Genomic DNA, 15,694 nt, shown 5'->3' with positions numbered 1-15,694 from the left:
CACATTGTCATTAACGTGGCTTCACTCCACATCAGCCACGCCGCTTTGCTAGCTAACACTGGTGTCGGCACATAAGGACGTTGATTAGCTCCATATATACGAATGTGAATCGCATTATTGGCTGGATTGTGGGATAAGATGGGATCGTTCTAATTCCATACGGGAGCAGCCAGGCACTTACTGACTAACACTGCAAAACAGAATTGTTAAAGTTTCAATTTTAATTCAGGTTGGATTTTTTTTGTGCGCAGAGACCGTGCCAGCAGTGCGCAATTGCGCACGTGCGCAGCTTAGAGGGAACATTACAGCAGACTGTACTATGCAAGTGGTAAATGGAGCTTTTAAGATAGCAGATTAGAACAGGGAGCCAATAAGGCCTTAGCCAGCCTTCCTAATAATTCTGCTCTTGTACTGTGCATAGTTAGCCAAGGTACTTTGCAACATATTTCTACTTTTGTGCTTTTACTGCTACAATTGGCCCATTATTACAGTTTCAGCCACTGGCTTCGACAGAGGCCCAAAAGAGTCGGGCTTGCAACATGTTTCAAATTCTTTGTTGTAATTTGGCACAAAAATCTGCAGCATATGAATACTCAGTAGTATGGTTCACGCATTTCCCTTTAAAGAAAAAAGTAGTTTTGTAAAAGTGGTTGGGAAAAACGAGCTTGGTAAGAATATGATGCATAAATGTAAATGAGTACATCAAAATGTCAAATTTCACAGCGGTTGTGTTATTTTGGTACGTTTTATTTACACAAACGAAATTCGACATGTCACTGATCTGTGACTGCTATTGTACCTACGGACTTGGTTCTCGTACCCCCCCATCCCCACCGCCCTCCAATTGCCCGGGAATACCCACTTGCGACTGCGTCACTTTCCGGCTCCTACGCAGCAGTCGGAGCTGATCGCGCCCACTCACAAAAAAAAAAAAAAAAAATAACCAGACGCGCCGCAACGCGTTTCAGAAGCGTACTAGTGTATCTCCGCCTCGTATCGCTTAAAATAGTCCCCCCTCTCTTTTTTTTTTAACGGAAGCAGCGTGAAGCTGCACCGAGCAGTGAAGGAAGTCAGACACAGGAGCGGCGCCGAGAATCCGACCACTTTTGTACGTGCAGACGTCTTCTATTACGCCCTCTGTGAAACCGTGCAAGGACGGAACTAAGCGGCGCGACTTTTAACAAACGTAATCTTTTTTTTTTGCTGCGAGGTGCTGCACCGCTGTTTTGGATGAATTACAGCCTTTGTGAGATGCACCGTACATGTACTAAATATAAGAGGACACGGAACACACCGCCACACAAACACACAATATGTGACTTATAAGGCCATTATATTGACTTTAACCAATACCAAACAGACCGACTGGAACCAAACCTTGAAAAGGGGACCAGGAAAACAACTGCTTGTCTTTATAACATGTACTACCACCGCATTGATCACAATTGGACGCATCCTGTGTGAGGTTCTAATGGCTAACTGAACATTTAAATATATTATATCTAAATTATACTATAATATAATCACATTATATCATAAAATAATGTGACACAAATTCTCAGATTCTGATGTGTTTAGTTAATGGGACCTCTCATCTTATTATAGTGACTTCAAAGCTATGTACACTCTCACTCACACGTGTGTATATATATATATATATATATATATATATATATATATATATATATATATACACACACACACACACACACACACATATATATGCACTTTGCCTTTTTTCTTCATATCTATGTGTATTTACGTCAACGTATGTATTTATGTATTTTTAAAAAATAAGGTGAAAAATAAGGGTACTTGCTATGTGTAATTAATGTAAAGATTTTGCACTTTGCATTTTATGTTTATATCTATGTGTATTTACATCAACATCTGTATGAAAAAAAATTAGAGTGAAAGATGAATAATGTTTATTTATTTATTTCACAGCTAATACACATTTAGGATAATGCTGTACAAATCAACAAATACATTTTGATGGAAACAGACCCAAGAGTTTCACTGAAAGCTCATTCCAGGAAGCAGTGTGCAAACATACATAATATGTATGTAATAATTTCAATCCTGAACCTTGTATGGAGCTTTTATGGAGGTATTTAAGTTGGCAGGCCTACCTCTGAGTGACTTTTACTACAGCACGTCCAAATAAAGAAAAGAAAGCGCTCAACTATTCTCACTATCAAGCTTGGGATAGATGCAAAAGCTCTGTGATAATACTGATGATATAAGCTAACTAGTCACTATTAATGAGAGGACAGGTATTATCTTTGCTAAATTTTAGCCTCCTTTAAACTGTTTTTTGTATATTAACATTTTTGCTGCCAGTTCTCTCACCAGTACTGCTACAGCTTAAACTCATCTTAATTGTTTCTGGAGAAATCGCCTTTCTTTCTGTCCAGAATAAGATAGATGTGGACACTATGTTGCATATTTCAGTTGAAATTTGTCATAATGTTACTGTGGTTCTCCTCAAGAGGGTGCTGTAAACCTAAGTCAGACACACAAAGATTACGGTATACAACAGTCAAGTGATAATGAAAGTCGGAGAGAAGATGCCTGCGTCATTCGATGAGGATAAGCTGTTGATGTGGCTTTAATGCATGGTAAACACTTTCAATATCTTTTTCTGACATATCACTGGAAATTAGTGCTGTATTGATCTGATCTGTAGTTTTGACGGCGAATACAGAACAGTTGCAGTTTGTATACAAGTTATTGCTACACTCCAGTTTGTAATCTTGCATTTCACTTAGGGGTAAGTGTTTAATGGCCCTCTAGATTTCTCAAACATTACCATACATACTTTTTTTTTTAAATTTTATCTTTAGAAATATAATTGATGCTTAGCTGTGTGTAGGCTATGTAATGATTATAGCTGAGAGGGGCACATTACAGCTACACTCTTGAGAACTTCGCGTCGATGGAGGCAGTTGGATTGTGAGGCGTGGCTCAGATGTGGGAGATATACAGGTAGGTGCTGTTGATGCTCCAGTCAGGGGGGAAGTCTTGCACTGCGTGGCTCTTGATGTGTCTTTGCATGGCGACCAGGCTGCTGCAGAACTCCAGGCACACTGTGCACTGGTACGGTGCGGCCCCGCCGTGAGTCCGCAGGTGCTTGATCATGGCCGAGTAGTCCCGTGAACGTTGACCACAGAGGCGACACTCGAATGGTTTTTCGCCTTGAAGCAGAGAGAAGAAAGAGCAGGGTAGGGGGCACAGGAAGGAAGAGAAAGGAGGTGGAAGAGAGGAGCGCTCACTTGAGAAAGGGTGTTTAAAACATATTTATTTTCAGCGTTTTACAATCTATTTAGCACGGGCCTCTGTGCCAGTAGATGTAGTATGTGGGGTTATGTTTTTTTGGGTTGTCTGTATTTATGTAGGCTACATACGACCTTGAAAGCCTCAAGGGATTTTTTTTCCTTCTTCATAATTTGCACAAACATTCACTTGTTATCAAGAACGCACTGATGAATTTGATTGTCAAAGTCAGTTTCACACGGTGAACTCTCAAAGTACCTATTTTAGCCCTACTTGAAGAATTCATCAGATAAATAAAATATTTTGTACAAATGTCTGTTAGGGTAAAATTACATTTTATATCTGTAAGGTCAAAGGTCAATTTTACTGTGCCATTATCATTTTCTGTAAAAAAAAAATGTCCCCCCTGATCACTATTAAATGCCATGACCAAGAGACTGTACTATAGATCGTGAGAACACATCTCACAATTTGAATACTGAATTGGTTCTATTCTGGTTGCACATATAAATTTACTGATTGGCATAAATTCTGGTATACATGCAATGTTTAATATTTAGTCAAATCCTAAAACTGTTTATTGGGTCAATTTTTCTTTCGCTCTCAACAGACACACTTCTTAAATGAGTAAACATGAGTAGAGTAAACTGGGGCACTTTTATGCAAATCATCCAGCTTTGCACCACTTGCATCTGCTTTCCACTAAGTCGGTTTTTCTATTTGATTGTAGGTCAAAGCAACACAAAATGAAATAGATAAATATCAGCTTAGTCATTCTGAGAAAAAAAACTTACATTTTCATATTAATAAAATGTGCTGACAAAATCTGTGCTTATTAAAAAAGTCTACTGGTTTAACAGGTAGTGTTAAAAGTTTAAAACAAAATCCTTTCCAAAGAGCTTTTAAACATCTAAGTGTGTGAACGCCTGAAAAAGAAGTGACTTATTTATGAAGTAATATACCCGGGAATTTCTTTTTAGTGTCTTCTTTCAGTCTTTCAGATACTCGTTGATTTGTGAGACATCAAAATTGCTCTTAAAAGATGTTATTATGAAGCAGATCTATCCTAGAACACACTGGCCTATCTGAAAGACCGACTCATGTTCATTACCATTTCTGTAGCTAAACAGACCTCAACTTAAGCAAATTAGCTCATGTCCTTTCCATCAGTGCAAATCATTTTTAAATTCTCTTCTTTTGCTTTAAGCTTCTGAATCCTACACTCCCAAAAACCCAATATGCAGAGCAAATGCTAGACATTCATCATGGTGAATATTTCTAATGTCAGTGTCTCCAAAGTAATCTTAATAATAAAGCTTTAAGGAGTGTTTTGGAAATGTATTTTCTTTACTATTTAGTATTTTCTCAATGTATAGAATTGCTTTGCAGTTAAATACAGACATGATGCCCTTTGTTGACTAGGTTCTCTGTTGCGTGCAAGTTTCAAGTCTGCAAGTTTCATATTCTGCAAGGTTAACTTCATAGTATTAGAATGAGTGGAAAACTCTCTACTACCGAAGATGTTCTGCAGTAATGCACATGGGCCCGGTTGTACATTTAAAAAGTGCAGACACTTTTTAAATGTACTGAAAAACACAAAAACTTCTTAGTTATTATAATGAGGATACTTAAAAATGGTATAACTGTGACAGTTATTCATAAATTCCTTAATTTGGCTGTAGCCTGCCATGCCTTGTCTCTGATATGATTTTCCAAGTCCCACTGACTAAAACAACGTCAGACCTTTGTTGCTGTTGTTATTTTTAAACATGCTTTTCAAAGTCAGAGTTGGTAAATACATACTGGGCAGATTTATCAGACGTCATTTTGTAACTAGGTTAACACTTGTGACCTATGTTTATAGATTTTATTTAATTTCTTTTTTTTTTTCTAAATTATTAGTCATTGCTGTGGGTAATCATTTTCCATCAGTGTCAAGCCAGAGGATTCTTTGCTGCACTATAAGTCGAAAATTCTCACAGCTATCTTTGAAAAAAAAGTAAATAATCTGATACGCTGATGCACTGCTGTTGAAGAGATGCGCTTACCAGTGTGTACTCGGTGGTGTGTGTCCAGCTGATGTTTCAGACTAAACTTCTTAGGGCAATGTTGGCACTGATAGGGTTTTTCTCCTCTGTGGTCTCCTCTGGTCTCTGATTCATGCGGTGTAACGTCTCCTCGTCCGCACAACCGACATCCTGTGCAGGTTTTGCCTTTGAAAACAATCAGATTTTAATATAAAAAACAGATCTTGGTGCGAATATTGTGGTGACCTTTTCTGTTGTAAGTTGTATGTTGTCAGATAGAAGCTGCTTGCATTGCTTGCTGGAATGGAACTACACAACAACAAGATATTGCATAAATGTGGCTGAATCTATAGTAGAGCTGCGACGCTGAACAATCAGGTAGTGGATAACCAGGAAATGTATCTGAAAATAATTTTGAAAACAATTTGATTAATGCTGGCATGTTTGTATCTTGCAAAAAAGAGAAGATCTAACGGGTTCACAGCTGGCTCTGCAAAATTGTGTGTTAATCGATTTCTTGATAAATAACTGTCAGATAACTGTTAGTGATAATCCCGCCTTAGCTGATGTTAGTAGTCATGCTCGCAGAGTCTCTTGCTCTGACTTGCTAACTCAACCAGCTGTTTCAAAATAAATAACCACAGTTTTTGCCAGACCTTTAAAAACCGATTTTAGTCGCACAGCATTAGACATACAGCATTTCACTTGCATTTCTAAGGCACGTCTATTTTTGTTAAGCATCCTGTTGCGAGACAATAAATTCAGTTGGTACAAGCTTACCTTCCTGTCACTATGCACGCATATCACCTCTAAAAATTATAAAGGTGTGATTTTTGAGGTTAAGGTAGCACCACTGAAGCTTTACACTACCTTATATTTTTTAGGGTCTATCAAGTAAAAACATGGGCCTCATAGTTTTAGACAGGATGCTGAAAGGAGAAGGGGGTGTACTGTAGTAGGGGAAATTGAAAGAATAAACCACAACAATCGAACACTTACCACTCTAAACACAAGCTACTGAGACCTGTTGTCATTAGTGCATTTCCTGTCCAATATATCACTTCTTGCTAAAAAATACCTAACCTCATATAAGGTTTGAACACGTCTGTTTTGTAAAGATCTAGAAATAATATGGGTGTTTCTCGGTTGACTTTTACAAAATAATAATGCTAATAAAGATTGTTTTACTGTTATCCTTACTCTATGCAGCAGCAAGAAAACTCTGAATTTTATTTAAGATGCAACTGCTGGTAAGACAGTTTTACCATTGCCTAATCTGTTTAAGCATGATTATAATGTTGCATTGAGCAAAGATATTCAACATCTGATAAAATATTTATCAGGCTGATTGTACACTTTCGTGTGCACACACTCACCCACACAAACATGCAGACGCACAGATGGTGTAACTCATTTTTGTGTGGATGAAATGAATATTAGAACGACATAATAAATCAATATGTTTGACTTTTTTGGCATGGGACAAACCACTGTTGCGATGCAGTACATACTGTACTGCATGTATCTAGCTGTATCTAGTAACCACACTACTGCTCCTGCTGCACCCTGCTTTCAAAAACCACAACTCTTTTTATCACTTTCCATTGCGTTGCTACACAGCTGGAGTCTGCAGAGGTTAGGGGTCATGAAAATAACTTTTTACTTTTATCTTGTTAAAATTATCATTTTTACACAGGATGATCACTTTTACAATAATAATGTAGCTTCAGCGTGTTTTGATTATTGAAAGTGTGTGTTTTGTGTTTCTCATATCATTACCTAACTGTGTGGAGACTGACTCCCGCAGCACCGGATCATTGCGTAGACTGCAATGTTGGCAGTCTTGACCTCTGTCTTTGCTGGTTTTGGACACTTCGGGGTAACTGAGGACACACAAATTAACAGTTGCAAAAAAACAAATGTACTAATTATACCTTTAATTTAAAATGTAAACCTTCATTTGTCTCCCAAAGTCACAAACCACAAATATATATATATATATATATATAAAAAAAGGTTTCTGTGTGCCGACTTCTAAGGCACACCTTCAAAATGGCACATGGAAAAAAGTCAGTCTGCATACGTTTTACTGCTTTACGTGTTATCACAAATTACGTCCCTTAGACACTTAAAACTTCCTTCCTCTCAAATTTCAACCACAATATACTTATATGTTTAGTACATGCTCAATGCTAAAGAAAAGACTGAAAAGAGGTAGACCAGACTAAACAGTAAAGGAAGATTTCAGTGTGTGGAAACTCTCGAATTTGCAAAGGAGGGGAGAAATTTAGGGGGCTCCCCGTTATGTTCTATTTGGTTTTGCTGTGAGGAACAGTGCGCAATGTGTATACGCTAAATTATCACATAAAAACAAAACAAGGTGAAGTGGGTTATTACTTTGATGATAAATGAAACTTACTATATATATATATATATATATATATATATATATATATATGTATATATATATATATATATATATATATATATATTATGAATGTTTTATGTATATATATATATATATATATATATATATATATATATATATATATATATATATTATAAATGTTTTATATATATATAAATATATATATATAAATATATATATATATATATATATATCTTTTTTAGCCCTTTTGCGCAGTGTAAGCTAGGATGATAACTTCTCAAAAATGAATTTCACAGACCTGGACTGGCAAGGAAGGGTTAACAGGTGAAACTGATGTAGCTGGAAAATGCAGGAGGCTTGTTAACACATATCTACCCAAAAAGCAGTGAGTCAGGTGTGGTAGCTGTCACAAAGGAAAAATTGAGCAAATCGGGGGATTCTAAATTACTCTATTAGAGGAAAAATTTGGAGATAATGACTAGAAAAAAAAACAACCAAGTTTCCAAAATCATGTCCAAACTGTGTCTTACCTTGGTTCACCAGGTTGAACAGTCCCAGGAAATGCTTTCTGGCTAGATCTTTTTCTTTTTAAAAGGCTCTGTTTGATTATGTTTCCCATTCGAGTTGGACCAGTGTAAATGTTTTGTGCATAGCGGGGGTGGAAGCCTGAGTAGCCCATTATGGGGTTCTGACCTGGGGTTTGAAAATGAGAACTTAGTAGGGGGAACATTTGGGGACTGGAGAGAGAGTATGGGTAGGGTATAGAGGACTGGTTGGGTGACTGAAGAGGGTGAGCTGCAAGTAAGCTTGGATAGTTTTCTGCTATTCGCCGCAAGGTGCTCACAGAGTCCCACATGTTTGTAGAGAAAGTCCATGGATAAGAGAAAGAGGAATTGCTACTAGCAGGCTTGGCAACAGCACTGTTTCTGCTGTGAATTGGCTCTGAAATAGGGGACAGTTTGACCTTCTTTCTTGGGGGTGATGGACTGCTGTGGGTCTTAGTAGGAGTAGAGGGTGAAAGGTTTTCCATGGCAGTGCCTGCCTCATTCCCAGGGAAGGACCTCTTAAGCAGTTTATCCTCATTAAATGGACTTGCGTTTGAATGTTGATCTTGTCCCTCTGGAGTCTCCTTTTCTACTTTGACATCAGTGGTTTTGTCTCTTTTTTCCTGCTTTTCTGCTCTGCAGTCAAGAGTGTCCAGCTGCTTCCTGCACTGATCCTCCAGTGGCTGCATCTCCAGCAGTTGTGCAGCTTTCAACAGTAGTTGCAGATCATCCACAGAGACCTCAAGAGCTTGCGTGTAGGTGAAATCCAGAACTTGCTGGAAGGTGTGAGGTGAAAAATACTCTAGAGTGCAGCATACAGGGCTGTCTATGTCTCCGCGGGCTAGCTGCTGTGCTAAAGTTCTGCTAGCACAGGCTAGTACTAGACGATGAGCCCTGAAAGTTTGACTCTTTACCGAAATTATAGCATCACAGAGTGACCCTGAGCGGCGTAAGGCATCTGCCTGCTCCAGGAAGTGGAAGTATTGGGTGTTGTTGATTCTGATCATGTCTGAAGGTGTAGATGTATAATCAAAAGTCTGAGAAGAGAAAACCAAAACCAAAAGAGATATCCCATCAGATTATGCCCACTCTATCTGAAAGTTTGTTCCATCTATTTGCCACATTGCTATGTGACATTTCCAGAAATGCTAAATTGTATGTTGGAAAATCAGGTTGAAAAACAGCAGCACAGATTGGCTTGTGATTAACAGATATACTTCTCTGTGGTTTGCACTGTTTTTTTCCACCCTTTCCAAAGAGCATTACCTATAGTGAAAGCTGAGGGGGCAGAATGTACCCAACATGATTATTACAAAGATATTTATTATTTGTGTAATTACAAAGAACCGGTGTAACTCAATTTCATTTTCAGGGACTTTTCAAAACAGTTTTTTAAAAGTATTCTTTAAAAAAATCCTGTATCTTTTTGTAGAGTCATATTTGCAAGAAAACTTTCCTCAATCACTACTGTGTCTGTTATCATGCTTGAATGCCTGGCTGCTGTGTGGAAATGTACTCTTATGTGAAAGCTTTGATATTCAGAGTTCACATACACACTCTAAAGCCACAAAGCCCTAACAGTATATGAAACCATGACTAATGACTGTACACGCGTAAACATGAGTAAAAAGTTTGAACATCAACAACAATAAGACCATATTTGAGTACAGTAAACATCAGATGCAAGATATTGCAGGGGTGGAATATGTAAATATGTAAGTATTTTTTTGGAATTTAACATTAATATTGAGAATACATGGATGAAGAGGCTGTGGCTGTACGCTAAAACTACCGGATGCCTGAAAGTTTGTCATCTTCACACCGTCTGAAGTCTATAATGAACCTTTATGATTATACAGTGTGCGGTCGGTTTCTGAAGCAGAGGTCACAAGTACTGTGAGCTATTTCAGAAGGTTTTTTTGTTGTCTTTTTTTGCGCAATTGCAAACCCATACCCGTACCTCGATGGTGACTGTAAATGAAAAGTAAATGTGAAACAAAATGACATTTAGTTGTCTCATTACTGGAATTTAAAAAAAATATGTGCATAAATGATGCACCAATCAAAATCTTTTGTCTTGCGTAAAAATTCACGAAAATAGTTTACATGAGCGATTTAATCCTTTAAAGCCTTTTAAAAGCGTTTTAGCTTGCTTTAATTAATTTCAAATTATTTTTAGTTTTTATATTTGTCAATTATTTGGCTGTGTCTCATATGTAGGTGTAAGTGGTACAGCATGGAGCAGTGAGAGTGAAAGTGACAGTGGCGCAAGGCCATTATCGAAAGTACAAAGTTACTTAGTGCTTCTGTGTACTTGGGCTTGAAGACAAGCTTGAGTTTTCATTTGAGCATGCATTTATCGGTTTTGTTTTTTGTTTTTTTAAAGTCAAGACAATTATTAAATGTTTAATTCTACATAAACAGTGTCGAAAGCACGTAGGGAATTCAGTGTGCAAATCAAGCTTATGTCAGTTTAGTGACGGGTATCGTCCGCATAGATGAATATAAAGTGCGTTGACCCGTATTTCCCAGTATGGCATTTACGGCTTCAAATATAAAGATATATTAAGTATACGCGCATATAATGCTTTGATTTTGCAAAGCTACATATAAAGTAACTTTCTTTTCAGAACAATTAAAATTTCTGGAGTACAATTTTCGTCATTTTCCACATAGTCATTTTAAGTGACCTGCATTTACGTTAAAACAGCGCCAATAATGATAATAAAATACCAATGTCATTATTAAAACATTATCGTATTAGTTGTCACAGTCGTGACGACAATATAATTAAGCATGTGGATCAGAATCAGAATCAGAAACTTTATTGTCATTGTCATGAGAACAACGAAATTAAGAATGGTCCCCGATCATTGCATCATCCCTAGCAATATCAAAATATAAATAAAACAATAAAATTCAATAAATAAAATAGATAGAATACTTAAAATACTAATAAGATATAACAGTAAAACATTCACATACATTCCCACACACATGCTTCAGACCGTGCATAGATTAACACAAGAGTGGCGTGATGGACATTTTTTTGTAGTATTCAGATGTGTTATTGCAGTTGGATAACAGCTGTGTTTGAGTCTATTAGTCCTTGCTCTGACTAACAGAGCAAGGACACACTAACATTACATAATGTATTTATAATCATTAAAAAAAAATTTTTAATTAACATTATTTTAAATCCAAGGAGATTTTGGTGAGATGTGAAAAGAAATGTGTCATAAACAAATCTTTCATCTGTATATTGATGCTCTTGTCTTACTTGCAAAGGCCTTTCAGGATTATTGATGTCTTTCAGAGTGCATTATGTGCCAATTCATGCACTTTCATTTTAACTGTGATTATAATGTGTTTTCAAATACTGTGCTGACTTTCTGGTGACATTTATGTAATTCCAATAGTACTGTATAATTTATGATTGTTCACTGTAGTGCATATAGAGGTGCTCTCCTGGAAGCTGCTGGCCTATAAATGTTATTTTATGCTGTGCCCAAAGTTCACGCTTACCTGGTTTAAATCTATTTGTCTTAATCTAACTGTTTATTTGTCATAAACTGCCTGGTATAATATATTGTTCCCACTGCAGCTGCTCGGATCAATGTAGACCTGAGTTGTGCCATAGTTAGCAGGTGTTTGATCTCCTTTTAGTAAAAGTATAATCAATGTCAATGTAAAGCCTTACACATTTGACAAGAGAAGTAGTTAAAGTAAACCCTTCCAGAGCTCACACGTAAAGCACTAGAGTTGACACCCAATTGATAAAACCCTCAACGGGTAACATATCAGTAGCACAGTGCTAAGTTGTGTTTACAGTAGATCAAAGATTAGACAGTTAAAAAGAGCAAAGATGAGAAATGTTGAGGTGCATCTTCTTGTGGTTTCAAGTGTTGGAAATCTAAGAAGCAACAAGCTGCATGAATGAGGCACTTACCAGATGTTTAGTGAATATTCTCCAAGGCGAACGATGAGCTACCTCGCATCATGACTGTGAAGCGACTTCTAAAGTGACATGTCTGTCAGGGCACAGGTTATACTGTGGGGCAGGGTGGTTTCCTCTTTTGTCTCTTCAGTCCCTCCTCTTCATGTTAACTCTCTCTGATTGGTGCTCTGATTACAGTGCTAAAAGGCTTGCCTTTTGTGATTAAAGATGGGGACTTTCTGTTAACTAAACCAGTACTTTGTTAAATTTTGCTTTGCTCAAACCACGGAGGAAGTTTTGATAAGGAATAATTTCTACTTCTTGTATAAGTGTCATACAGCTATTGTTGTCGAATACAAAACACAAACCAAACCAAATTAACAATGAAAACCTTTTTGAAAATGAGAGAGAAAAATGAGGACAGTGGTTGAATGGTAATGTTGCACACCTGTACATGTTGTACATGATTTCCTCTCCTCCTACTTCATTTGCTGGTCACTACATTAATAGACTGTTCTCTGCTGAGACAAAAACCACTTCAAAGACAGTCATCTGTGACAGGAAACATACAGACCAAAGCCCAGTGGTACTGATATGTAGGGCCGAGCTTTACTAAAAGCTGCGCTCTGAAAATAGAAATATCTGCTTTGGCCTTTCGATATGTCAGATGTTGGCGTGACAACCTGTAAAAATAGGCCAACTGTAGCGAGCTGGTCAGTTTGTCAGCCCGTGATGGTGGAGTATACTCTGTGCCTTTGCTTGCATTTAACGGTTTGTTTTGCCATATTCCTAAATTAGCTTTAATTTTTAAGCTAGTTCTTTTTTTCTGCTACATTTTTAAAACTTAAAGGTTGTTTCTTTACATTTTTTTTGTTCAGCTCAGGGGGAGACATCATGTGATAGGAAAAACATGCAGATGTGCCATCTTTTTAAAGAATTCTTGTTATACAGTATAATTTGGGCTCTTCATACAAGTGTAAAGAAAATCAGCAGTTTGTCAACACAGATGAGCATTTTCCACCTAAAAATGATTAGAGACCACCGAGTGAACCACACTCGTCATTAGAAATATTTGCATTTACAAAAATTTAATTGCAGTTACAAATGCCTGACAGATTATTGAGAACGTGGGCGTGTGTCTGTCTGTGAATGTGGGCGGACCACATTTTGCCATTATTACACAAACAAAGATACGCGCACACACAGAGGCAAGGCTCACAAAGTGAAAACAGTAACTGCCGAGCTGTTAGGAGGGCAGAACGATCAAAAACGACATTAAAGCTTGTTCTCGAATATTTGTGTTAGAGTCCTGCTGTTCAAAGAGCTGTGACCCACTCAGGTATGATGTGCATTCTGGATGCTCATTTGGTCAAAATCTGGGGAGATTCAAGGCTGATTCAAGATCTTTGGCTCTTTTTGTAACTTCCTTAAACTGTTCAACTGAAGGAAGGTGTGATGTTTAGACAGGCAGATGCTTTTCAGGAGTGCAGTTGTCATGAGGAGGTTACCTTGGTCTGCCGCAATATTTACTTAGGTGGTTGGTATTACCATTATATCCACATAAATTTAATGATCCTTGGTTTACCAATATAGTATGCTAGTGTAATATGATGACCAGTGTTATTTACTTCACAAAGTGGTTTTACCACCTTCAAGATAGTTCCGGCTATAATGGAACCTTTCTTTGTGTACACGCAGGTGTGGACACACATACACACACCAGGTACACACACAGTGACAGTGACAAGGTGACAAAACAACATGAGCTATGCTGTCATGGTTGGCACAGAAGAAACACAGTAGACTATTTAGCACAATTGAACATGCTGCAAGTGTAAAAACCAAACAATCATGGTTACAAATTGAAACAAAACATATGTACAAGACAGAGCTAGGACTTTATGTAGTGTTCATTTCAGCAGCACGGTAGCACATAAACTGCAACTGGAAAGCAAGTATCAATATTTCTGAGGCTGTCAATAGTATTACTTGTAAGCCAGTGTTGTCTAAACTTGTTTATTGTAGAAGCTCTAAAAAGTAGCTTTTAGTTTGAGTCAACATGCAAAAACTGTTAAAAGAGAACATGGTAAAACACTATTGTGTGTGGTCAAAAGCCTGAAAACACCTTTTTGCATGAATTATATTAATTTTAGCTTTGCTTAGTGAAATTATTTCTTTGCTTTTACTGATGACTGCCATGTTCACTTTTACTGAAACTACAAGCACAGTGAAATGTAATGTTAATAACATATCTAATACTCCATTGCACACAGAATAATGATTCTCTTTGGCTAACTTGCTAGCTAGCATTACATAGACTCGGTTCCAGTAACAAGCCATTTGTGGATGACTAAAGTTTAAACAGTTTCATGTAAGTATTTCAGTTCTTAATTGAGTAATGCTTACTAAAATGTAGTGTATATACCTGATGTTTACAAAGTGCAAGAACATTTGCAAAGACATTTTTAAAGCATTATACAGTCATGAAAAAAGAAAGTAGTACAACTTTCATTTTACATTTCAGAATGCAATATAAAATCATCTGTTCCTTACCTGATTCTAAAATAATTTAAATAGAAGCTCATTTTTACAACAGCATAGTTAATACAGAAGCCACAATACAGAAACTATGTGGAAAGTTTATACTAAACTCGTGCTACATCCATGGAAATTAAGAGGGAAAGTAGCAACCAGTTGGTGCTAATCAAATGCAGCCAGTTAGCTGATCATTAGTGAGTTAGAGCATCTCTACAAAAACAAGACTTTTGGCAGTTATGGAGCATTCAGATGTACATTAACACAATGCCAAGAAGGAAAGATCAGGTATGTTCTAACACAAGCAACTGTTGTTGTCTGTCAGTCTGGGAAGATTTATGAGACAGTTTCCAAACAATCTGAAGTCTACAGTAAGAATGATTATTCATAAGTGGAAAACATTCAAGACATGATATGTGGACGCCTGGCAAATTCACTCAAAAATCAGAGCGTCTATTTCTCTGAGAAACTGCAAAAACCCAAGAGCTACATCTGAGACTCTACTTGCCTCAATTAGCATGTTGAATTTTAAAGTTATTAACAGGAACTGGTAAAAATCTTCTTCTCTCTAAAAGAACATGGCAGCATAGCTTAAGCTCTGCAAACCGCCATCTGTGCTCCTCTGTATACCAATATATTCTAGAGACAAATGAGGTTGTATGTCCAACAGCTAAAACTTGGCTGAAATGGGGTCATGCAACAGGACAAAGATCCCAAGCACAGCAGCAAAACTAAAACAGGATGCCAGAAAAAGAAAAGAATCAAGGTGTTGCAATAGCCCAGTTAAAAACCCGGCCTCAACCCAACTGAAATGCTGCGGTGGGACCTTAAGGTAGTTGTGCACAAACAATTTCCCCCAAACCACAATAAATTGAAGCAAAGTTGTAAAAAAAGAGTGGTCAGAATTTCTCCACTATGATGCAAGAGATAAAATCATAGAAAAAACAGTTACTTCAGGTTATACTAGCTAAAGATGGTTCTGCAC

The 15,694-nt window shown here is 37.3% G+C and overlaps 1 protein-coding gene across 1 annotated transcript; it reads right to left on the bottom strand.

Annotated features, from left to right (window-relative positions):
- Nucleotides 1-1,948: 1,948 nt before the first annotated feature.
- zbtb32 (zinc finger and BTB domain containing 32) lies at nucleotides 1,949-12,273 on the bottom strand. Its single transcript, XM_086310017.1, has 5 exons — nucleotides 12,187-12,273; nucleotides 8,223-9,274; nucleotides 7,083-7,186; nucleotides 5,325-5,489; nucleotides 1,949-3,197 (listed from the first exon to the last, which is right to left on the bottom strand). Exons 2-5 carry the CDS (start codon nucleotides 9,242-9,244, stop codon nucleotides 2,968-2,970), a joined length of 1,521 nt encoding a protein of 506 aa, XP_086166143.1. The 5' UTR covers nucleotides 9,245-9,274; nucleotides 12,187-12,273; the 3' UTR covers nucleotides 1,949-2,967.
- Between the last annotated feature and the right edge of the window lie 3,421 nt (nucleotides 12,274-15,694).

This window comes from Aulonocara sp. 'chitande type north' Nkhata Bay, linkage group LG11 (genome assembly GCF_057382095.1).
Source record: "Aulonocara sp. 'chitande type north' Nkhata Bay isolate Kocher_YH1m ecotype deep benthic linkage group LG11, A_spYH_male_GT1.1, whole genome shotgun sequence".
Lineage (NCBI taxonomy): Eukaryota > Metazoa > Chordata > Actinopteri > Cichliformes > Cichlidae > Aulonocara > Aulonocara sp. 'chitande type north' Nkhata Bay.
This window is presented reverse-complemented; position numbering and strand designations above follow the sequence as displayed.

Coding starts and splice junctions, on each gene's coding strand:
- zbtb32 (XM_086310017.1), bottom strand. CDS start 9,244: ATGATCAGAATCAACAACACCCAATACTTCCACTTCCTGGAGCAGGCA. Junction 5,490..7,082: donor GTCAGTCTCCACACAGTTAG/GTAATGATATGA, acceptor TTGTTTTCAAAG/GCAAAACCTGCACAGGATGT. Junction 3,198..5,324: donor ACACCACCGAGTACACACTG/GTAAGCGCATCT, acceptor CTCTGCTTCAAG/GCGAAAAACCATTCGAGTGT.